The sequence below is a fragment of the Arthroderma uncinatum genome (assembly GCF_011692745.1).
Source record: "Arthroderma uncinatum strain CBS 119779 chromosome Unknown scaffold2, whole genome shotgun sequence".
NCBI lineage: Eukaryota > Fungi > Ascomycota > Eurotiomycetes > Onygenales > Arthrodermataceae > Arthroderma > Arthroderma uncinatum.
In genome coordinates, this window is record NW_022983864.1 from 2,028,704 (window position 1) to 2,052,523 (window position 23,820).

The window sequence follows — 23,820 nt, forward strand, 5'->3', positions numbered from 1 at the left end:
GAGAAACCGGGGCGTATCCTCGCAGTAAAAGGCAGCAGATACGGACGGGCTGCGTGGAAAAACAACTTACGATCCATAGCGTGGTAGCCCCCCGCGCGACGAGGGACCTGCTGAGCAGCGCAGCGCAAAACGGGCGGGTGGACGGGGCTGAAGCTGTCGGGCCAGCGAAGACTTTTATATGCGTTTTGAGTGTCCAGCGGCAGAAGAGCGAGAGGCGGATGGAGTTGAGGTAAGGAAGAAGCACGCTCTTTTTGCCGTATCCAGTTAGCGCGTGACTAAGATGTTACTAAGCATGACTAAGGACTTAGGTAAGGCTTAGGTAAGAACTTAGTAAGGAATATTTATAATATCTGACTCAGCACCACAGGCGGGACAGTAAATTGTAAGCAGAAGATGCACACAAATGCAGTATCTCTTCTCCTTCACGGTGTACGTCCTGGTTGATCGATCTGTCGAGGAGTGCGAGCTGGTTGTCTGATCGTGTTGCCATCGAGCGTGTGCCGTCAAGCCACATTGACCGTCCACATCGCCTATCAGCCTCTGATAGCTTTTCTGCCCCTCCACGATATCTATCAAGAAATTTATACACCCCGCAGTCTTCCAACGCCGTCATGTCTGATAAACTCACTAGGTATGTCATAGTCGTTATATTACTGCTAGATAATAACTGACCTTCCTAGGATCGCTATCGTTAACAGCGATAAGGTATATACCCCGCCATCCTATTAGATACAGATTCTGACGCCAATTCTCCCACGTAACAGTGCAAGCCGAAAGTGAGTGACCCCTAGATACTACTGTCAAGACCATTCTAACGGTTGGATAGAAATGCCGTCAGGAATGTAAAAAGTCTTGCCCGGTCGTCCGTACCGGCAAGCTCTGCATCGAAGTCGCGCCAGACTCCAAGATTGCCTTCATCTCGGAACGGCTCTGTATCGGTTGTGGTATCTGCCCAAAGAAATGTCCCTTTGGCGCAATCCATATCATCAACCTGCCCACCAACCTCGAATCACAGGTCACCCATCGTTACTCGGCCAACAGCTTCAAGCTTCATCGACTGCCCATGCCCCGTTTGGGCCAGGTGCTCGGATTGGTTGGAACAAACGGTATTGGAAAGAGTACCGCGCTCAAGATTCTTAGCGGAAAGCTGAAGCCTAACCTGGGTCGATACGATAACCCCCCTGATTGGGAGGAGATCTTGAAGTACTTCCGTGGCTCTGAGCTACAGAGTAGGCTCCATCGTTCCTATCCCCATCAGACAACGATACAGATGCTAACTGCCATCCAAGACTACTTCACCAAGGTTCTTGAAGACGATCTTAAGGCTGTTGTCAAGCCACAGTATGTCGACCAGATCCCTCGAGCCGTTAGAGGCCCCGTAAAGGAGGTCGGTGCCCTTCTCGAGGCCCGAGCTCAAATGGACAACATGGAGCACGTCATGGACGTTCTAGGTATAGATCTGTGCCACGTTTCTTATACTAATGACAGCCGCTGACCGTTCCTTAGAGCTTCAGCAAGTCAAGGACCGTGAGATCGGCCTCCTTTCTGGTGGAGAACTCCAACGTTTTGCCATTGGTCTTGTTTGCGTCCAGCAGGCGGATGTGTGAGTATAACGCCACCCCTTCATACCTATATAGGAACAAAATAAGCTAATATACGACTAGTTATATGTTTGATGAACCTTCTTCTTACTTGGATGTCAAACAGCGTCTTAGCGCTGCACGCATGATCCGAGAGCTCCTCCGACCTGACGACTATGTTATCGTTGTTGAGCACGATTTGTCTGTCCTCGATTACCTTTCTGACTTTATCTGTGTTCTCTACGGTCGTCCTGCCGTGTATGGTGTCGTTACTCTCCCAGCTTCCGTTCGTGAAGGTATCAACATCTTCCTTGATGGTCATATCCCCACCGAGAATCTTCGTTTCAGAGAAGAATCCCTGACTTTCCGAATTGCCGAGGCTGGTGACGATTTCATGATCGACAAGGATAGAGCCTTCAGCTATCCAACTATGGAGAAAACTCTTGGAAACTTCCATCTTACTATCCAGACTGGTCAATTCACCGACTCCGAAATCATTGTTATGATGGGAGAAAACGGAACTGGTAAGACCACGTTCTGTAAGATGCTGGCTGGTATTGTCAAGCCAGACGGTGGCCAGAACGTTCCTCCAATGAACATCAGTATGAAACCGCAAACTATCACCCCCAAGTTCCAGGGTACGGTTCGACAGCTCTTCTTCAAGAAGATCAAGGCTGCATTCTTGTCTCCACAGTTCCAGACTGATGTCTACAAACCACTCAAGCTGGACGATTTTATCGACCAGGAAGTTCAAAACCTGTCTGGTGGTGAATTGCAACGAGTTGCTATTGTCTTGGCTTTGGGTATGCCAGCTGATATTTACCTGATCGACGAACCGAGTGCCTATCTCGATTCAGAACAGCGTATTGTTGCTGCCCGTGTCATCAAACGATTCATCATGCACACCAAGAAGACTGCATTCGTCGTCGAGCACGATTTCATCATGGCCACTTATCTTGCCGATCGCGTCATCTTGTTTGAAGGAAACCCCTCCGTCAAGGCTAGAGCAAATAAGCCCGAATCTCTCCTCACAGGATGCAACCGATTCCTCAAGAACTTGGATGTCACCTTCAGACGTGATCCTAGCACTTTCAGACCACGTATCAACAAGCATAACTCCCAGCTTGATCAAGAGCAGAAGTTGAGCGGAAACTTCGTAAGTTATAATCTTCCTTTGCCGGGTTTCATTCCATGTCTAACATATTTTTGCAGTTCTTCTTGGAGGAAGAGAGTTGAAAAGGTTGTCCAATGGGATAATCGCCATGATGGTCGCCGTAACCGTCGATGGCCACATTGGCAGGAGAACTACTGGAGGATTATCAGGGATCGCCGTTTGAGTCGTGTCAGTGTTTTCAGGCCAGTGACAGGCCGAAGATGGCGTATTGTGCAATTCTTCGGTGAGAACGCATCGTATGATGATGAGGACGATGACACGACGTATTCCCCTGCACAGGATCGCCCAGCCCAGTGCACTCTATTTGTGACAGGAGTGCCAGTCCATGATCGGTCTCTGTATCATCACCTTCCACAATTCTTAAACGCAACGTGGAAAAGGGGCTCCCGGTGATGAATATGAGGCTCATGGTGCGCAAACCCCTCTCTACTTGCGGTGGTACCTACCGCTAACTAGTGATCTATGAGTCGAGGGGCGAGGAAGATGAAAACAAACAAAATTGCTTTTAAGTCTAGCTGCAAGTTCTTAGCTCTGTTTTGTTGCATTTGTTATCTCTCTGTCATGGCTGCGGATATTCATTGAGTGTATCTGGCAGTTATTGGTGAAGTGATTCAACATCTCACACCCACTCACACTCATTAAAAATGGATATGGATTTATTTTTAAATTGATCGCTTATCATCCAATTCTTGATTATTGTAATCTTATGACATCGGTAATTTTGGTCTAGAATTCTAAGCTGCGATTTGTGGATGCTACAATGCCCTTTTGATAGCGTGGGAGTTAAAGGTTGCTTAATCTTCTTCGATCTCCCCTTCCTCGCTACCCGAATGGACTGCCTTCTCTTCTACAACAGGCGCTGCTTTCTCCTCTTTTCCCTTGTCTCGCCTCGCGCCTTTGATAGCTGCTGCTCGATCGGGCTCCCGCCTGTACCGCTTTGCAGACCGACTGCCAACACTCTCGGTATCGCTGTCTCGACGTCTGCGGCGTTCGCTAGTCACACTCCGAGGGGCAGTATCGGTATCACCGCCTCCGTAATCGAGCTCATCGCGGCTAGATCGGGGGTCAGCACGACTATGGTATAGTCTCTCACGGTCGTCTTCTCGGGGGCGACGATCGCGGCGGTGTCGAGATGAACTTCTGTCACGGTCCCGACCCCTATCCCTATCCTTTTCTCGCTCACGCTCACGCTCTCTGTCTCTGTCCTTTCCTCGATCGCGATCACGATCACGATCACGATCACGATGGCTAGGAGGTGATGAGAATCCACTGGCTTTCCGATATGATCGTTCCCGGTCTGCCTGGGCCTTGCGGCGATCGGCTTCGTAGGCGTCGGGTTCTGGGGTACGGCTGTGTCGTCCAGACACTGGCCATCTTTGGCCACTGCGAGAGTCATCGCCTCGATCACCCCTTTCATAATGATCACGTCGAGAAGGTCGGTCCCTTCCGCGTGCCTCGCGATCACGTTCTGCATCCTCTTCTTTTTCCTTGAGGCGACGGACGACTTTGTCAAACGCCGAGCGGCGCGCTTCATCTGAATCAACCGCTCGGTACTCCTCCATTTTTTCAATCCTGGGTTTGACATTCTCCCATGTATCGGCTGCCTGGACCGGTGGCTCGAGATGTTTAATACGTGATCGCAAAAGGTCAATTGCTCGTCGCTGCTGTCGATTGGCTGCATGTTTTTCGTCCTCTGTCCGTCGAAGGACCTTCTCTTGCAGACGATCAAAGATAAGCTGAAGAGTATCTGGGTCAATCACTGCAGTGCGACGATCAGTTTTCATCACTGCTTTGAACTCGTCGAACGTTGTCTTTAGGGTGGTCTCGAAACGTTTGTCCTAGAATCATAATGTTAGTTAAACACCTAACTACACGAATAGACAATCCGCGGGCACTTACATCTAGGACATCCAGAACATCATTTCTCGATCCACGTATAGCACGCTCCTCTTCTTCAACTATATCCCAGAATAAATCCAGAGGAGTAGATCCAGGCTGACCAAGCATCGCTGTATATCGTGGGTCCTCCTCGATCAATGGGTGAATATTGACCCATTTGCTTCCAGCTTTAATTTTCCCTTGTGACCTAAGCTCCTGTAGCAAAGATATAAATGCGTCTCTTGCTTGACGTTCCCTTCTAGCCTTACTGGCTTTCTGCTGTTGCCTGAGGTCATTGAACACCCTCTCAAGAGATTTTATGTGGTTCTCGAAGGCAGTTAAAATATCTGACTTAGTCAAAGCTTTGAACTTTTCATCCGCTTGGATTTTTTCGTTTGACTGGATTATCTCTTGTGCTTCCGACCAGCGAGTGTAAGGTTCCAAATTGAGTGTCTTTAGGATGTCGACCAAATCATCCCTTGCAGACTTGCGTGCATTAGCCTGCTTCTCTGCATGCTCCTTCTTCAGCTCCATGATATACTCCTCAAAAAGCTGTCTCCGTTCACTCTCATCGTCTGTGGATCGAAATATAGTTTCACCTTCGATGATAGGTCGGATTGTTTTCCAGCGCGTATAATGTTTGATCTCGGGGTGACTCTTCAACATCGTACCAAAATCCGCCCTAAGCTTGGCAAATCTTTCCTTTGCCTTGTCCTTTTCTTGGGCGCGAACTTCAAGCACATATTTGTCAAATGCGGATTTCCTGTCCCTGGGATCCTTTAACGAACGATATTGAGGGTCCTTGATAACAGCGCGCATTACCTGTTCCCAAGACCAATCAGGTTGAACGTTGCTGCGTCGTAGGAGTCTCATGAATGCAGCTTCTGCCTCCTCAAATGTAGCAAAACCAGAGTCGGATTGTTGGGTAGCAATGGGGGCTGCATTTGCGCCATTGACATCCATACCTCCTCCTCCATATCCATGTCGTCGGTCGTTCGCATTCCGATCATGTTCTTCGCGATCATGTACGGGCGTTTGGTAAGTTGGGAATGCGTTCGCACCGCCGGCAACAAAGGTTGGAGCACTGAAGATAGTTAGGTTAGATCTTGAGTTTTATGTAAGTATCAAAGCGCAGGGAACATACGCAGGAGTAGGCCTCGGCGGAGGCTGGGCTTGAGCTTGAGCATTTTTGTAAACTTCAGGCATTTCCCAAGAGCTTTGTTTGGTTTCGGTGTTATACCAGTACTTCCGTCCACCCGCAGCTGTATATTCCTTCCATGGTTGATTTGACAAAGCGCGCTGAAGATAGGATGTCAGTAAGAGAGTCAAACAATAGAATGGAAAACAATACACACCTCCACTGGTGTCATTAGCTCCAACGGTTTGGTCCATTGGGTGGCTTTGGTTTGAACATTGTAATAGTAAACCCTGCCTTCTGCATTGCGCGCTTCCTGCCAGATTGCTGGCGGCATTGGTAGGCCCTCGGGGGCATTCATGGCAGCGATGAGAAGGAATACGTGCGCCTGTATTTTGAATGGCTGGCTTCTAGCAAACAGATGACATCCAGCACCGTAGTTTCAATGGGCTGGCACAATGTAAATCAATCTTGTCACCACCACTCTCCGCCAACGGTCACAAAGTGTGCCAAAAGGTGTCCTTGATATGTCAAAAGTGAAGCTCAAGCTAGCGCGCATCGCGAGAAATTTACTGGAACAAAGCCAAGTCACATGACCAGAACCCCTTGATTGGGTGTTTGCCTAATTGGGCCATGATGAAGTTGACTTCACTATCAGTTTTTACATCTAGAAGCGCCAGTTTATGTTGACTGTCTGCTACTTACAGTGCTTATTCTCTTGATCTTGAGCTCTTGAGCTATATTTATCTTATACTTAATATCTCTTTGCCGGCCAACGCATGATACCCTAATGTTGCGATGTCTGAATACCAGTTTCTACAAAATGCGACCCTCGATACCATTGTTCCCCAGACTTCAGATCTAAACATAGAGGAGTTGCTGGGAACCGTCGAAGAGAGCTCTGGAGATCCTGGTGCGTGTTTATCAAGGATCCAACAGCGTCAGCTTCTATTTTTTGGTATGTACCACTTTCTCATAACCTTGGCTGCTCTAGTACTTATATCAAATGAACAGATGAGCAAATCAACCTTTATTTAGTGCTTAGCCTGCCAGATTTCCCAAAGGATAGTCTAGAGGCTTGCATCTCAAATCTCAGTGTACATCTGGAGGCCTTCGCTATTGATGAGGGCAACCCAAACGAGCAGAGTGAAGAGGAATCCAATTCAAAGGACCTGATATACTCTCATACAGTGGATAATAAGGATGACCCACTGGTTATTGTTAATGAATCCGTTGGTGATGGAGGAAGTGGAAATACTGCCTATGTGATATGGAAATCGGAAGCTTTCCTCTGTTAGTATAAATCTACATCCTCTACCAGAGCACGGCGTAACTAACTTATGGTCAGACCGCCCTCGAGTGCGCCTAAGACATCCGTCTGTTGTGTTTACTGCATCTGCCGACTTTAGTCCTCGAGGATCAGAGAAATCGGCCAGCAACGATCAGTATTTACCATGTCTCACTCCTGCTTCCACAAATATCTTCCAGTCCCTAACTGCTGCCGGAGAGGACCTGGATCCATACCTACCCGCGTCCAGGATATTACGGCTTGTCCCTTCTACTCAGCCCGAAGGGTCCATCTACAATGTGCAACAAGCGTCATATAACCCCATTCGCATCATACCGGCCGCTAGTGCCAAGATTAGGTATTCCCGTTCTGCTGCAGTATCGAAAAAGTTATCAACAACTGCCAGCCTCGATCTTGAAACGACCCCTTTTACCAGCTACGAGGTTGTTCTAGAAGAAGCAGAGTTACTTTTGAGCAGTGGCACAGTCGAACCCCTGACAGAAGCCATTGGGTTTTCGCCTCCTATTAGCTGTCCCGCACGCCATGATGTATCATTAGTCTACAAGCTGCTGTCCGCGGAAGTGGCAGATACAGATACACCGATGACCTCTATTCTCGACATTTCACTCAAGGTCACAGTACTCGTTTCCGACGATTGTCGGCCCAAGATATCCATGCGCTGGAGGACCAATGTGGACTTTTCCAAGCCTACACACCAATCATTGGGGGGCGTTAGTAACATGTTGCGTCGAAGCATCGTGTCTCGTGGCAGCGACCAGTCAACGACACAGGAACCCTCCACAGCACAAGTCTCATCGTACTCTCCTGAAAACCAGGGGGTGAAAATATCATTCTACGGCCCCTCCAGCGTCGAGGTTGGCAAGCCATTTGACTGGGATGTTTTCATCGTGAACACATCGACAAAATCAAGGAAATTTGGAATTGCTGCCGTTCCGTTTCGAAGGCGTTCAGACACGCGAGCACACGTTCCAAGACCGTCGTCCACTTCTTCCATAAGGAGGCCCGATGAGGTGGCAGAGGCTGTTGTTGACGAAAATATTGTCTATGCAATGCAGCAAAACGCAGCTCCCCATGAAACCGATCTTATATGCCTCAGCACCGACACGAAAGTAGGGTAAGAAAGTCCCAAAAAATATTCCCTTCCCTGCTGCTTAAGGGTAGACCACTGATCTTTACAACAGGCCTCTTCTTCCCGGTACATGCCACTCTACAAGACTAAGGCTGCTGCCGCTGTCCCCGGGCCTTTTACATCTGGAGGTCGTGAAACTGGTCGACCTGGGCTCGAACGAAACCATGGAGATCAGAGATTTGCCTGATATAGTAGCATATTCCGCCGCCGATCTTCGCTGCCCCTAAACGAGCCGGGCCCCGGTATCCCCCATGTGAAGAGTTTCATCGTGAATAGAATAAATAACATACTCCCCTGCGCGATCGGCTCTTATGATTGTCGTCTTTTCTCTCTTCTATCCAGGGGGAAAAGCCGTCCTCCCCCATGTTAGCTTAGTCATCGTCTTAATAAGCAAACCATGCACGCTCATTGGCTCGTCAGTTGTGCTGCGGCCACCTCCATCTCAAATCCTGAACAAATGAAGCCAAATCGCCCTTGCGTCATATTATAACAGGACTCCAGGCACTCTGCGAACAATCTATCCGCCGCACCCACATCTGCCAGGCGCCTCCATCCATAAATCACACGGGGCTATCAAGAGGAAGTCCAAGGCACCCCGGCACTATGATCAACCCATCGAAATGGGGTCTGCTCAAGGCCCTCGACAGTCGATATATCTACGGTCGTGTGGTCAGTTGAAACCTTACTACTCTTTCTTGGATCAAACTTCTTGCGCCCCCGTTGCTCCAGAAGTCATCATGGAGGCTGTATCATATCTGTGTTGCTCTAGAACTGACAATTTCTTCACATCTAGCCCTTGCTACATGCCATTATTTTCCTCATCGAGATCGCCGTAACCATGAGGCTGATTGCTAAATTCAACACATACTATGCTCAGAACCCCGGTAAGCCCCGGCCCCGGACCGTTATTCCTGCTATAGGGCTGGGACCGAGATAAGAAACTAACGGTTTGCATGATAGTCCTGACGACGATGGTCACAAACGCTGTAAGGATATCCCCTGCCATTCTAGCATCGATCGTATATATCGGAGCGTGAGGGGACGGACCACACTGACGGGAAAACATATAGGTTCTGGGTGGAATAGCGGATACAGTTGCACAGTCGATATCCGCTATCAGTGCACGATGCAAGGAGCTCCCGAAGAACAATGATAAAACTAGCTTTATCTCGATCGATTTGCAAGATCTTGAGAAGGAGAAGCCGCCGGCAGTTGGGGAGCTAAACTTTTACAGAAAGCGCCCTGCACCCTTCGATTTCGAGAGACTCACCCGGTTCATGGCATATGGCTTCTTTATGGCTCCTGTCCAGCACCGGTGGTTCAAATTCTTATCTCACATATTCCCAGTGACACAGACCCATGCCACCCTTCCAGCGCTGAAGCGTGTTGCAATGGACCAACTTATATTTGCTCCGATCGGTACGTACTTTCCACTCTCCACCACCTTGTTCCCTTGCGGACCAAGCTTGTGATACTAGAAGGGTCTCTAACGTGGTTAGGTCTGGCATGTTTCTTCACATTCATGACAGTGGCAGAAGGCGGTGGCCGCCGTGCTCTGTCTCGGAAATTCGAAGATGTCTACTTGCCAACCTTGAAGGCCAATTTCGTCCTCTGGCCGACTGTTCAAATTATGAACTTCCGCCTAGTTCCTATTCAGTTCCAGATTGTACGTTGCCTATCACCCGCTTGGTCTATTCGGACCAATTTTAACATCTGCTAACTCAAATATAGCCATTTGTTTCGTCAATAGGAATTGCTTGGACAGCTTATTTGTCACTCACCAACTCTTCTGAAGAAGAGTAAGAATGCTATGACTTCATCTTTATTTTTACTACACTCTTGGGCGGAGTTGGAGGTTATTGTTCTGCATGGAAATAGGCTGTGGAAACACGGGTGACAAAGCGTCTTCTAATACTCATTTTCGTTTTCGGTCAATGTATGGTCACATATTTGCGTTAATTGTATAGATAGCCCAGGTCTGTGGACCATTCTAATATCAATTGGAGTTTATCACCTTGGAAGCCGAATCACGACTGATGTGCTAGTAATAAGTTATACGCCAAGCCTGGTACTGCATGATTTCACAACGGATATATTCCTCTATTATGGCTTTTGTATGCTCTATTATATGTCTTGAGTATTTTAATAAGAAAATCTGAATGAGGGGTGGTCATCACCCAGGTTGTTAACTTCATCCTCCGGTAGCTGAAGTCGATAATCCCGTCCTCCCGCGTTACGAATTTTATTCTCTCGAATAAGAAATAAAAGGAGCAAAACGCAAGCTATCCCGCAAACCCAAAGACATCCCAGAGTCGTACCAAAACCGGTCGGGTATAGGGGTTTCTCCGAGTCAAAAAAGACGTTACTTGCAACCAGACCACCAAAGTTACCAAACGCAACTTGAAAGGATGTGGAAAATGATCGCTTATAATGTCCAGCCATACAATTGCTGAGCCACGTTACACAAATTGGTTGCGTGATAAATGTGCCGATTGTGATTGCGAAGACTGCAAAGTACCGGGCTCCTATGGGGACATGTTGCTGACAGATAAGTAAAACGTAGCCGACGGTTGCAATGGCACAGCCTATAATTGTAAAAGCAAAGCGGTGACGAATAGCATCAGAAATCCAGGCTACTGTCAGTGTGATGATAGTTGCTAGAACGAAGATGGGGATGCTCATCACCTGGGCTTTGAGGGGAGCCCAGCCGAATTGATGTAGGATGGTAGGCGTGAAGAAAGCCGTGGCATATCCGGATGTCACAGCCCCAAAGTACATAGCCATTCTAGTCAAGTGTGAGTGTCCAGGCCTATGCAATACGTAGTCATGACATTATTGAACGACTTACCCAAGATAGATCTTGACATCAAATAGACAACGCTTCAAAGCAGGTCTATCAAGACGGTCCATTTGAGCTCCATTGTTATCAAGAGTTAGACGGGCAAGGAGCATTTTCCGCTCGTCATCGTTCAAAAACTTGGCCGTCTCGGGCCAATCCACGATGAAGAATTTTGACGCAAGGGCAAAGACGACGGTAGCAAGCCCTTCGAGTATGAAAATCCAGCGCCATCCACTGTACCCTGCTGTGCCATCTAGGCGAGCAATTCCATAGGCGAGTAACTAACGGGTGTCAGTATAGGTCTATATAGATTGATAAGACGAAAAGGAGAGCTTACTCCACTGAAAGCACCAGCGATGATGCTCGCCGAGAAGAAGAAGTTGACTCGTTTCTGGAGTTCGTGTCGTCTGTAATACATGGAAATAAGGTAGACACATCCTGTAGGATTTTAGTTAATGCCAATAATACCGGGTTTCACTTTTAGGCATGGGATTAATAAAATACCAGGAAAGAATCCAGCTTCAAAGATTCCCAAAAGGAACCGGCACACCACCAAGCCTGCGAAACTCTTTGTGACCCCCTGGCAAATGGTTACTACGCCTGTTCATATTGTCAGCAAGCTGAAAATGACATATTGAACGGTTGTCATCGGTGGCGAGAACTAACCCCATGCCGCAATTATCCCACTTAACCAAGTTGATGGTGCAACCTTCTTCAGGATCAAATTGCTGGGGAGCTCGCAGAGAATATACGGAATGAAGAATATCAAGAGCGCAATGTTATAGTCCCGGCCGCTCATGTTGAGGTCCTTCTCCAGCCCTTGCAGCCGAGCATTTCCAATGTTGATTCGATCGAGAAAGGCAAGTAAGAATAGGAATGTCAGAATTGGTACAACGTGGAGGTCGCATTTCCGAAGAAGCCGCTTCTCTGCTTCCGCATCATGATGATTATCTAGAGACTCGCTCCTATCCGTTGGAGTCTTTGTGACAACCTCGGTGGCGGTCTTCTCGATCATTGTGGGAGGTATATTATATCAAACTGTATAAAGATTTGGTCCTGAGGTATCAAAACAACATGAGAACTTGTTCCTGATGGATGACCAGCGAGACGATGGAGATTCATAATAGACGGGCCTGGCAAGCTACTGCTACCACCTGTGGAGCCCATATCTTGTAAGAAGCTGGCTGAACAGTTACGCGGTGTCCGCCGGTTGTCTGCACATGCGACTGGCGGAAATATTGTCCACAAGTCGGTTCAGATACCAGGATATCACCATCCTAGCAGATAGCGTCATGTATGTAACACGGGTAATAACAATCTTTGCCAATCAAATGGATGCATGAATCCAGCGTCTCTGCGGCCTGGACTGGCTGCCCAAGGTTTAGCTGCAGCGAAGGGTTCGTCGTAGCCTATACCAAGCGTGCCAGAGACGGAGGGACGGACGGACGGGAGAACGCAGTCACAGCCTTGCCACGTTGGAGATTTCAGTTGCTCGTCATGTCTTAAAAAAAAAGCCACGATGGCATGAACGAGTCCCGTTTCTCCCTTGCTTGCCAAGCGCGGCATCCTTGAGAACCATTTTATATATTTGTTCCAGAAAAACGTCCCGCGAGAGAAGCGTCCATCGTGAGCAGGGTCAAGGGAACCCTTGATAGGGAACTAAAAGCGAAGTTGGTTAGCTGCTCCTGACGTGCGCTAGCCAAGCAGGAAGAGTGCATATCATGGGAACAGACGTATATGCATACTAAGCCGGGGTAGGCTGACAACTCCGGGAAGAACAAGTACCTCTGCTGGCAATCGGCCGAAGACTGCGCAATGTTGACAATGGAAGTTGTTGATGTTTTGGATGTTGGGGAAGAAGTTGGAATATCGTCTAAGGACGCCTTGGCGACCAGTTAAGCATAACAAGACACGGAAAAGGCCTTAAGTATATTTATGACCCCTGCTAACCCATAACCTAATGGGAACAAACACGGAAGAGGAAAATTCTTTATCTACAGATCTTTCGTTCTTTCGTCTGATTCTCTGATCCATCTATCGAGCTGGGCGCGGTCTCGCACTCTGAATCCCACTTTGAACGGTCGAGGATCGAGGGTCAGCGATGTTTTGTTGTCCGTACAGTCGATGGGGTCGAGGACGGGATCGTCTGCTCGATTCTTTGCCGGAACAATCGTAAAAGCGGAGATAATACGGAGGAATGCAGTGAATAGCTCCCGGTTAGCGAGATGCGAGCCGGCACACATGCGACTACCAGCACCGTATGCGTAGTGTGGTGTTCCCGTCCCCTCAGAAACGTCGAGGTAGCGCTCTGGTCGGAATTCGAATGGCTCCTTAAAGTGGGTGGAGTCGTAGTTGGCAGCGTACGCATTCTAGTTCGTTGGTTAGCATTCATCGAGGCGTCTATGGAGCATTGGAGTGGGGGTTTCAGCTGCCGAGTGGGCGTAGTATTTACCATGAAGAAGGTTGTGCCAGCAGGTATGACGGCGTCATTCCAGGTGATGTCTTTGATGCTAACTCGGGGTAGGCAAATCGGAATTACAATAAAGAAGCGCAGAATCTCCTTGACGAGGGCTGTGATATACGGGACCTTCTCCTCGACAAGACACTTCTCCCAGCCATCTCCATCCGGATAGACCTTCATGATTTCTTCGTAAGCGCGGGCCTGGATCTCTTGCCCATGCTCGGAGGCCAGATAAGCGATACCCATGATCAGATTCCCGGGAACAGTGTCGAGACCAGCAGAAACCATCGTCAAACAGATGGATTTTCGCTCCGCTGCCACACCAGTGTCAGCCATGACGTTCCCATCCACCTTTTTTGAGGAATTACGGGTACGGTTTCGACTTACCTTCGCTGAGTTTTGCTTCTGGGTCTTTGATGATATTCCCCGTGATGCACGGCTTGTCAGTCCCATTCGCTATGCGTTCCGTCAACATCTCTAGAAGTTTACTCATGTATTTGTCTCGACGCTCCCTGAACTCGATCGATTGTGTGTTGCTGGTAGGCCACCATCGTAGGAGTGGGATATAATCCTGCCAGTTGTTGCTCGTGCTTCTGAAGTTGCTGACCGCCCGCTCTACCGTAACAATCTCCTTCAAGAGTTCATCGTCAATGCTGCCGTCGATACGGATTCCGTAGTTTAGCGTTAGACTGGTGTTGAGGGCGAATCGTTGGAAATATGGGTTCGGGTCGATGTCCACTGTCCCATCTTTGCTATCAGCTAGCAATTCCTTGATGCTCGTGGTTGCTTCTAGGTCAATAATCGGCATGTAAGACTGCACCGCAGGTCGGTTCAATGCAGTAGCCGCGGCTTTGCGGCGCCTCTTGCAGGACTCGTCCCATGGCGATGTTCCAATTGTGAACCCTTGCGAGCTGGACACTACAGAGTGGAATGTGTGTAGTTTTGGGCGCGAAATCATCGACGACTGATGGGTTATCCATAAATATTTCACCGAGTCGAAACTGTTGGCGAAAATCACTCTCTTCATTTATAAATAGATTAGCTTCCTAGTAGCTCAAAAGTACCATATGGAAGACTTACCCTGTTCCCTAATCGAACCTGAAAGACCGGACCGTATTGTTTCACCCATGCTGCTGCTCTCCTCGCATGTGAGTTCCCGAGCTGGAGGAGGTTGCCAAACATAGGCACCCCGGGGATTTCCGGGAGGTTCTTGACCTTTGCAACATCGGTCTTGTTGAAGTATTTGAGTAGCAGATACCCGAGAGCCACGATAGCAATCACTATCGTCTGGATAGCCATATCGACAATATTAGCTTTGGTTCTCGGGATAAAATATATAAACAGCTCAATAAGCAACCATTGCGAGTCTTCTCGGCGCAGAATTGATATCAAGACAGTAAAAGCTTTCTTCCAGGATGATGTCGAAGGGGCCCTTCGATATAAATATGTTGATCAAGGGTACAGACGGTCACAGTTATTGGTGCCCGCCAGCTCCAGCTGCATCGAGCAAGCAGGCACGTATCCGTCATCCGTCATCCCTCCTGGTCCCGATTCCGCATCAACAAGTGCCCGGGTGCGATGATTGGGCCCGTATAACCCTACGTACCCCCTCGGGAGCTGCAGGTTCAACGTACTTGCATGGACAGTGCGGAATCTGTTCCATCTCCACAGGAGGTGAAGAATATATATGTACCTGTGCGATAGTGCACGGCAGAGCAGCCACAATTCACCCCCAATATCAACCGGGCATCGCAGACGGCAAACGGAGATTCTCCATCATAAACCATGCTCGAGCTGTAAACTCAGTGCTAGCGGCCGGATTCCGCACATTAAACTAGCCTCGGTCATAGAGGCCCGAGGGTAAGAGATGCAAAGTTGAAGATACATCATTGTGCGTCGTGGGGGGACAATATTTCAGTCTTGACGCCGTCCACGGAGAATCGCGACCAATGCACTCATTCTTAACCTGACTGGTCGTTTGTCAGCCCGATGTAGCATCTCCGTTGTAGTTCTCCGTGATTCCAAACGACCGACCGATCGACGTTTCAGTGTTGGTTCATCGGTTCCTCGAGACATGGTTGGCTCGGCCCCGGATTTGTAACGGCTGGAGTCCGTAGCAGTTCGCGTTGTCGTCCGGAGTACCGGGGATTTCTTCATAGCCAAGGTCTCCCTGTCTCGTAGACTGCAGAGTCGCAGATATGGGTAGAAGCAGAAGTCGGGCGGTTCGCCGAAGCGCCGCTGAGCCCCTTTAACTGCTGTATGTTGTATGGCTTAAGCCCAGCCTCGTCGTCCATGGAACGAACGAACGGACGATAGGCCGAGTAAGCTAGCTCCTTCAGCCCCTCAGGAGTTTACCGACGAACCGAGTTCAAGGGACCGAATGGTTCAGCTGTGGTGCTTTATAAGTCGTTGGCCTATGTTTGGATATATTCAGTACTCGCGGTTTTCATTTTGAGAGAGCGACGGCGTTTTTATGAACATAGGAGAATACTATACAAGCAACAATGACAAAGACAGAGTGGCAAACCATCAGTGCTGCGAAGCAACAGGCTCTCCTTGCGTCGATTCCTCGGGAATGGATGATTGATGCTAATATCCTTCCTCCGATCTCTCAGCTGGATGTCACCAGCTGGCCTGAACGGTCCGGATGGTTCACCAAAGAAGAACTCGAGATCACATCTACTCCCGCGGCCCTCATCCTCGAGAAAACGACCTCAGGGGCCTGGACGGCCGAGTCGGTGACGCGAGCATTCTGTAAAAGAGCTGCTGCTGCTCACCAGCTAGTACGAGGCTGTCTCTCCTTTCTTGCTCTATATACTAACTCATACGATACCAGACCAACTGTCTATCAGAGACTCTGTTCCCTGAAGCCATCAAAGCTGCACAGGCTCTTGATATCCATTTCGCCACGACAGGCAAACCGCTGGGCCCGCTGCATGGCCTTCCTATCTCCTTGAAGGATAACTTCAATATCGCCGGTAAAGATTCTACGCTCGGCTTCACCGCTTGGGTTGGCCAGCCAGCAACGCATAACAGTACCCTGATCGATGTACTGACCAATGCTGGTGCCGTGCTCTATGTTAAAACTAATGTCCCCACGGCCATGATGATTGCCGAGACGGTGAACAATGTCTTTGGCAGGACTACTAACCCCTTTAACCGCCTTACCTCGTCCGGGGGTTCTTCAGGTGGTGAGTCTGCGTTGATTGCCTTTGGCGGGAGTCCATTAGGGGTTGGGACTGATATTGGTAAGTATATGTCCAGTTATGTTAACCTAGGGTCTATCAGCTAATTATCACCGGTGTTCCAAGGCGGTTCTCTCCGTATACCCGCTGCTCTTACTGGCATTTTTACTCTCAAACCATCTTTTGGTCGTTTCCCTAACTTTCAAACCAAATCTGGCCTTGCTGGGCAGGAGTCCGTCACCAGTGTAAATGGACCTATGGCACGAGAGTTAGCCTCTATTGCTCTTTGGGCCGAAGTAGTTGTCAATTCACAACCTTGGATCAATGACCCAAAGTGTATCCCTATTCCATGGAGACAAGTCGAAGTCAGGAAAAGCTTGAAGATTGGCATTATGTGGAATGATGGGATGGTTCGACCAACTCCTCCGGTCAGACGAGCTTTGAAAGAAACAGCAGAGAAGCTGAGGGCAGCAGGGCATGAGGTTGTTGACTGGGAGCCAATCGGCCACGAACAAGCTGCTAAGATCTTGGTATAGTTTGCATTATTTATATTTCCCTTACTTCCACCGGAGTATAACTAACGATAATCCACATTTAGGCACACTTTTTCCTTTCTGATGGGGGAGAATCGGTTAAGAGACTCCTTGCCATGTCTGATGAACCTATTCGCCCAGAAATGGACGTATATGGCCGTGCTGTCGATCATGGTGTATATAATCTCTGGCAGCTTCACAAGGAACGAAATACACTACAAAAAGACTACTTGGATCGTTGGAATGCGTTGGAACTCGATGCCATAATAGGTATGTGACGGACTAACGTAACCTGTACCTCGCGTCGTTATGAGTAACCACACTGACCTATACAAACTTAGCACCGACCGCCCCCTTTGCTGCTGTGGAACACTCCAAATTTAGGCATGTCGCTTACACGGGTGTATATAATATCCTCGACTACTCCTGCATATCCTTCCCCTGCAATGTTCTCGTTGACCAGGAGATCGACATTCCCGCGACCGGCGAGACGCCACTTACCAAGGAAGACTCCCTGGTACAAAGTGAATGTATGTGATTCCTAGCTATCCGTTTCCACGCCTTACATCTAGCTGATCAATTATACAGACAACCCGAATGTCATCCACGGAATGCCTGTAAGCCTTCAGCTTGTCGGACGTCGCCTTGAAGAAGAGAAGGTCGTGAAGATGTGTGACGTAGTGTTACAAGCACTATAAGTATGAGAATTTACAGAGATTATTTACTTCTAAAAGGGCCCAAGTCTCCTTTTAAAATTCTGGAGGCAAGACGATGTGGCCGAGTTACATAGCATCATGTCCTATCCAAGGATACTCTTACTTATTAACATAATTTAGGTATGAACTTTTCAGCGTTTATTGAACGAACTAGAATTTCTACTACACGCTGCGAAAAAAGCCGGGTAAACCAATTTTGGGGGGAGTGAAGTTGGGTGATGACGCTGATATCACGTATCAGATAATATAAAGGCGAATATGGCGGGGTTGGGTTGGGGGTAAGGTGAATTGGCATGGGAATTAGCTTCGCCATTCGAGGTCGAAATAATTATAAATAGAACACGGGGGATACAGACGTCCATACCAACTTGTGCTGTATGCGATTGGTGCTCTGGGCTGGCAAGATGATACTAACACAGATGGACAACTGTGTTAGGCTAGATCTGGGTTCTGGGGATTCGGGGATGATACGAGGAACGAGAAACATTGCAAGGGAGGATGAACAAGCGGACAAAGAACGAGTAGGTGGGGGAACTTCCACTTTTTGCCTTAAAGAATTTTGGTAAATACACTAGCAAGGCAAACTCGACTTGAAGAACTGGGATTTTGTAGCAAGTATGGTGAATGGGGAGGCGCAGGATGGGGAGGATTGGAATGGTGTGGGGAAAAGGGGGGAAAGTCAAACAATGAAATTGAATAAAAAGAAAAGAAAAAAAGCGACGCCTGTATGAATGAAACCTGCTAGGGGAAATGTTGATGCAAGGAAATACCAAAAAAAAGAGACATTCAGGGGGTTACATGACTGTGAATCTTGTGTATCATGATATAACGTTCATTACAAATGTAAAAGAATCAATGGCGTGGGGGAAGTGGCGATAAGGTAAAGAGGAGGAGAACATGGAGAAAATATGCAAAAGGGATGGATGTTAGAATGGTAGCAGGAAAAGTAGATATCATTCTGCTGATGGCAGGACTTCGTAGAAAGCTAATGGGAATGAAATCTGAGCCAACAGGCATGCCAAATATGGCATTTACATATCCATAGAGTCGCCACCGTTAGCAAAGTTGAAGGTGCCGGTAGGCTGCTGGTTGGTGCCAAGGGCGAATCCAGTCTGGGTTTGCTGGGGTGCAAGCTCATCAATATCGGCACCAGCCTCATCATCATCGGAGAAGTATTTCTCAATGATGTTGTATGCCTTCATGTAGATCTCTTCGTTGGCATTGTTCTGGCAATCGTGGATCTTCTCCATGCCACCAGCCTCTTCGATGAAGAGAGCATATCTGTTGATGTTTGCTTCAGGACCCTGGCCAGATTCCTTGTCCATCTCGCCAACCTTCAAGATATTTTCTAGACCATCGAGAGCGACCTGGATGATCTTGTTGTCAGGGCAGGAGAGGAGGTCGCAAAGGGGCTTGATGCAACCTTGGGTAACAAGGTAGCGGATCTGGTCTGGCTTTTGGAGACCACCGGAGGTAGCGTTCGAGATGGCCCAGCAGGCCTCTTTGCGGGTCTTGAAGTCTCCGTGAGAGAGCAAGTGGATCAGCGGTGGGATGATGTTGGCATCGATAACAGCTTGGATCTGTGTTGGGTTACCGGCTGTGATGTTGGAAATGGTCCAGCAGGCTTCCTTGCGGATACCATCCTTATTCGAGCTCAGGAGCGAGAGCAAAGCAGTGAGAGCGCCGCAGTTGATGATGACTTGGGTCTGGATGTCGTCTCCAGTGACAATGTTACCTACCGATCGTAGGGCGGGAGTTTGGACAGATGTGGAAGCATGCATCAAGAGCTCAACTAAGCGGCGGGGGATACCAGCCTCGATGACAGCCTGGATCTTGTCATTGGGGCCATCTGAGAGATAAGAGATAGCCCAGCATGCATCAATAAGCACCTCGTCGTCAAGCATATAGATAAGTTTTGACAAAAGAGGGAGCGCTGGGGCAATCTACAGCAGCAGAGAGTTAGTACAAAAAAAAAAAAAAAAAAAAAAAAAGGATACTAAACGAGTATAAGGGTTCACGAACAGTAGGCCAGTCTGGCTGAGGAGTCTTTCCTCGGCAGAAATTGCTCAAGGTCCAGGTGGCATTGCGGAGCATGGTCAGCTTTCGGCCATCACCAAGCAAAGTGAGGAGCGGGCGAAGAGCACCGGCACCAAGGACGAAGTCACGACATTGTGGGCTGTCACCAGCAATGTTTCCGAGAGCCCAGACAGCCTGCTCCCGCACATCAGGCTCGTGGCTGCTTAGGAGCTCGACGAATATGGGGACAGCTCCGGCTTCGATGACGACCTGGGTCTGCTGCGCAGATCCAGAGGCGATGTTGGTCAACGCCCAAGCAGCTTCAAACTGGACAAGAGTATGGGGCGATCGTAGGAACTCGACGAAGCGGCTGACGACACCGGTCTCGATAACACGTTCAATTGGAGGGTTTCTCTCCTTGGAGAGCAGTTTTCTGAATTTTGTGGTGGACTGAATCTGCAGTTCGATCTGGTCTGAGAACACACCCTTGACCATCTCTGGAAGCTCGGCATCCAACTATACGGGTTATAAACGTCAGCCACATCGTCTCATGGCGCTAAAATATAGAAGTGTAAAATCTCGGTCGTATAGGATGTGTCAGGGGAAGGGTGGTGTAAACCCCCTCCGCAGTCGCCACAGGAGCGTCTACAGCGTAAAGACAGGAAAAGACGAAGAGGCAGGTATACACACCTCAGTTTCGATAGGGCCAGCTTCATCGTCGCTGTCTGCAAGCATGCCGCCATCACCTCCTATGCCGCCCTCGCGAGTGCCGATACCTCTTCGCTTGGCGAGATTCTCTTCTCTCTTCTGCTTGCGAATCTCCACCTGCTGCTCCTCACGGCGACGACGGAGCTCATCCTGCTTGAAGGTGCCCTTGGCCTTGAACTGGGTGCGACGATGCTCGGGGATGTAGCGTTCAGCCATGGTGGTGGTCGTGGTCGGTAGATTACACAGCTGATTGCAGACGATGAGGGGCTGTCCCTGTCACAGATATTTTCTTGCTGCGAGAAGCCTATGCGGCACGAGTCAGTAACGGCGACGACGAGAGGGAGAGCAGCCTGAAAGCGAGCCAGAGCCAGCGAGCGCAGAGAAGGGAGAGTTACCAGGTGCAGCGAGGTCGAGCGAAGAATGTGGTGATGGCGGTGGTGGGAGGTTTGTTGATGGTTTGAGATGGTGGTGTTTTCTTCTTCGGCTTGGCTTGGCTAGCGCCGACCTGGACGAAAGACGAGATAGACGAGACACACTGACAACCAGAAGAATAACGACGAGAAAGACGAGAAGGCGAGAAGACGAGAAGACACAGAACCAGAATTGAGGTGGAATATTTGAGTGACCGGATGTCTACGCTTCGTTCTACCTGGTTGGCCGGGTTTCATTCACCAGAGTGATTGTACGAGCTTGAACGGTTGATAGACAGCGTCAGGATGCGCCGACTGCCTCCTGGCTTCGAGACTGTCTCTGCGGCAAAGTCCAGGCATTATGGCTCAGTCAATATCATCGGCGCCGTGGTGGATGCGCTCCCTCCAACCTTGACCGCTAGGCGCTCCTATATGTGCACATTCACGCTGAAGGACTGCGACTTTGAATCGGCATCATGGCTCGGCCTCAAGGTGAAATACTTTCATAGCCAGCAGGAACATCTTCCGGCCCCTGAGGTGGGCGATGTGGTCCTCCTGCGGAATCTCAAGGTGGGCTATCCATACACATTCTCCGGGACGTACGCGAATACTTACGGTCTGTAATAGTCCACCATGGTCAAAGGAGTCCGTATGTACGAGTCTTCGCAGGCAGAAAACATTTCCTGGACCCTGTGGAAGAGCCGGGGTCCATCGTCTGCACCTGTAGTGAGGAACAAGCCTAGCACACTGGGCCCAACAGCAGAGGAGAGAGAATATGCACTCTACCTGCTCAATGGCAGCTCCGTCCCAGGCTTTTCTGGTTACCAGCAGAATGAGACCCCAAGGCGCCAGGGACACTACGAGCCTAACATATCAACATCCAATGCACCAACGCCGAGCCGTGGCGGCGTGACAGGAGCTCCAAAGCCGAGTCGCAAGTTTTGCCTACTTAAGGACGCTACGTTTGCCACCTATGCCGATATAACTGGCCAGGTTGTCAAAACGTATAATGAAGGTGAAAAATTCATACTCTATGTTACCGATTATACATCCAATGAACACTTGCTCCAGTATGCTCTTCCGTCAAGAGAATCTGGTGGACGTAGTGATACCGAGTATAAATACATCAATACCCAGAAAACCAGAGAATGGCCTGGCCCGTTTGGGACGATGACCATCCATGTCACGCTCTGGGACCCGCATGCTAGCTTTGCACGGGAAAGAGTCAAGGTGGATGACTATGTTACGCTATATAATGTCAATATCAAAATGAACAAACAGTCCGGCAAGATGGAAGGGTCACTCCATATAGATAGGGTATACCCTAACAAGATACAAGTATACATCATCAACGATAACGAAACAGATCCTCATATTAAGCAACTAGTGCAGCGGAAGCAGGAATATTGGCGGGGATTACGGACCATGCTGCCTCAACGGTTAGGAGACACGAGCAATAAACGACAACGGTCTAGTTCTGACGCTGCCGACGAGAGAAGAAAACAGAAAGACAAGGAGAAGAGACAAAAGCAAGCGGAGGAAAAGAGAACGAAAAAGAAAGATCCAGATCAGCCGGAGCTGCCCCGTCTAGTTCCTGTCAAAAGAGACGAATTGAATACTCATAGTATGCAGGTATTCAGCCTTACGTATCCTTTGATTGCGTCTAACGGTCTTCCAATAGTACGAGCATCCAACCCAGCCATACCCTGTCGACTGATCAGAGACATCCTAGACCCGGATACCCATAAAATCAAGGGTCCTGACGGTATCGAATTTCAGCTGCCTTTCCAAAATGTGCGATACCGCTCATCCATACGAATCGTCGACTTCTTCCCACATGACTTAGGAGATTTCTCCGTTTTGTATAACCCGGACCATGCAATCCTCTCCAAAGACGGCGATGCGCTATCTGACGACAGTGACGAAAATTCTCCGCCTGGGGCCCGCCTTAGGTGGGAATGGCGGTTTTGTCTACTTGTTGAAGACGGCGGTCCGAACATCCCCCACCTCCCGCGAGGGCAAACACGAGAACGAATGCCCCTATTTGTGTCCGGTTCTGATGCGGAATTCCTCCTTCAGATTAATGCTGTGAAGTAAGTTGCTATAACTGCGAACGTATAATTCATTGCAAGCGGATATAACTAACTGACATATATAGTCTACGTGAAAACCCGAAAATGCTGGCTCAACTTCGAGAAAAATTATTCCTTCTCTGGGGTGACCTGGAAGAACGAAAGACCGAAAGCATAGAAGCTTTTTATGCAGGACAAGCTGATGCTGTCTCTGCAAAACCATTCACCTGTTGTATCAAAGAATATGGCGTTAAGGCTAGAAATAGAGGAGGATCTGTTGAAAGCAACAAGGACGAAGATCCCGATTTCCTCGGGTGGGAAAGACGTTTCCGTATGTTTGAGACAACTATACTATAATTCTTTTCTCTCATCTTTATTTAGCAGTTTTGTAATTTGTCCGTTTGTGGCGATCCTGGCGTTCATTATTCTTTTATATATACCCCTTTTGCGCTTGTTTGAACTGGCATTTGTCAGTAGCTTATGACGCAGTGACGTTGACATTCATAATTTGCCTTTGCTCAAAAGTTCAATGAGTTGATACTGTAATAACTAGCTAATGAAGCTAAACTTGCACAAGACAATTAAATGGTTATATTTGATTGTGTGTAAGAGTAAAGCTGTATATTAAAAGAAATCAAGTACAAACATCCCATCCATACGATACACAAAAAATGA

General features: G+C 48.6%; 7 protein-coding genes across 7 annotated transcripts; 3 read left to right on the forward strand and 4 right to left on the reverse strand.

The window, feature by feature from the left end:
- Positions 1–3,548: 3,548 nt before the first annotated feature.
- Positions 3,549–6,128, reverse strand: GIQ15_02580 (pre-mRNA-processing protein prp40; the record flags this gene model as incomplete). The annotated part of the gene is made up of 4 exons (XM_033549997.1): positions 3,549–4,592; positions 4,654–5,716; positions 5,777–5,931; positions 5,988–6,128. The coding sequence occupies 4 exons, from the start codon at positions 6,126–6,128 to the stop codon at positions 3,549–3,551; spliced, it is 2,403 nt and encodes an 800-aa protein (XP_033407158.1).
- Positions 6,129–6,565: 437 nt separating this feature from the next.
- On the forward strand, positions 6,566–10,008 carry GIQ15_02581 (uncharacterized protein; the record flags this gene model as incomplete). Its single annotated transcript, XM_033549998.1, has 10 exons — positions 6,566–6,680; positions 6,806–7,060; positions 7,116–8,190; positions 8,258–8,396; positions 8,707–8,874; positions 8,999–9,089; positions 9,166–9,191; positions 9,276–9,624; positions 9,705–9,871; positions 9,937–10,008. The coding sequence occupies 10 exons, from the start codon at positions 6,566–6,568 to the stop codon at positions 10,006–10,008; spliced, it is 2,457 nt and encodes an 818-aa protein (XP_033407159.1).
- A 339-nt stretch (positions 10,009–10,347) lies between these two features.
- GIQ15_02582 (Major facilitator superfamily domain) lies at positions 10,348–12,059 on the reverse strand (the record flags this gene model as incomplete). Its single annotated transcript, XM_033549999.1, has 5 exons — positions 10,348–10,990; positions 11,054–11,325; positions 11,382–11,482; positions 11,549–11,644; positions 11,711–12,059. 5 exons carry the CDS (start codon positions 12,057–12,059, stop codon positions 10,348–10,350), a joined length of 1,461 nt encoding a protein of 486 aa, XP_033407160.1.
- A 979-nt stretch (positions 12,060–13,038) lies between these two features.
- GIQ15_02583 (cytochrome P450 2H2) lies at positions 13,039–14,804 on the reverse strand (the record flags this gene model as incomplete). The annotated part of the gene is made up of 4 exons (XM_033550000.1): positions 13,039–13,413; positions 13,497–13,819; positions 13,893–14,526; positions 14,586–14,804. The coding sequence occupies 4 exons, from the start codon at positions 14,802–14,804 to the stop codon at positions 13,039–13,041; spliced, it is 1,551 nt and encodes a 516-aa protein (XP_033407161.1).
- Positions 14,805–16,009: 1,205 nt separating this feature from the next.
- GIQ15_02584 (amidase GmdB) lies at positions 16,010–17,921 on the forward strand (the record flags this gene model as incomplete). Its single annotated transcript, XM_033550001.1, has 6 exons — positions 16,010–16,288; positions 16,342–16,753; positions 16,817–17,220; positions 17,289–17,493; positions 17,565–17,753; positions 17,812–17,921. 6 exons carry the CDS (start codon positions 16,010–16,012, stop codon positions 17,919–17,921), a joined length of 1,599 nt encoding a protein of 532 aa, XP_033407162.1.
- Positions 17,922–18,970: 1,049 nt separating this feature from the next.
- On the reverse strand, positions 18,971–20,879 carry GIQ15_02585 (importin subunit alpha-1; the record flags this gene model as incomplete). Its single annotated transcript, XM_033550002.1, has 3 exons — positions 18,971–19,882; positions 19,962–20,471; positions 20,646–20,879. The coding sequence occupies 3 exons, from the start codon at positions 20,877–20,879 to the stop codon at positions 18,971–18,973; spliced, it is 1,656 nt and encodes a 551-aa protein (XP_033407163.1).
- Positions 20,880–21,379: 500 nt separating this feature from the next.
- On the forward strand, positions 21,380–23,730 carry GIQ15_02586 (telomere-binding alpha subunit central domain-containing protein; the record flags this gene model as incomplete). The annotated part of the gene is made up of 5 exons (XM_033550003.1): positions 21,380–21,643; positions 21,701–22,697; positions 22,755–23,166; positions 23,232–23,476; positions 23,699–23,730. The coding sequence occupies 5 exons, from the start codon at positions 21,380–21,382 to the stop codon at positions 23,728–23,730; spliced, it is 1,950 nt and encodes a 649-aa protein (XP_033407164.1).
- Between the last annotated feature and the right edge of the window lie 90 nt (positions 23,731–23,820).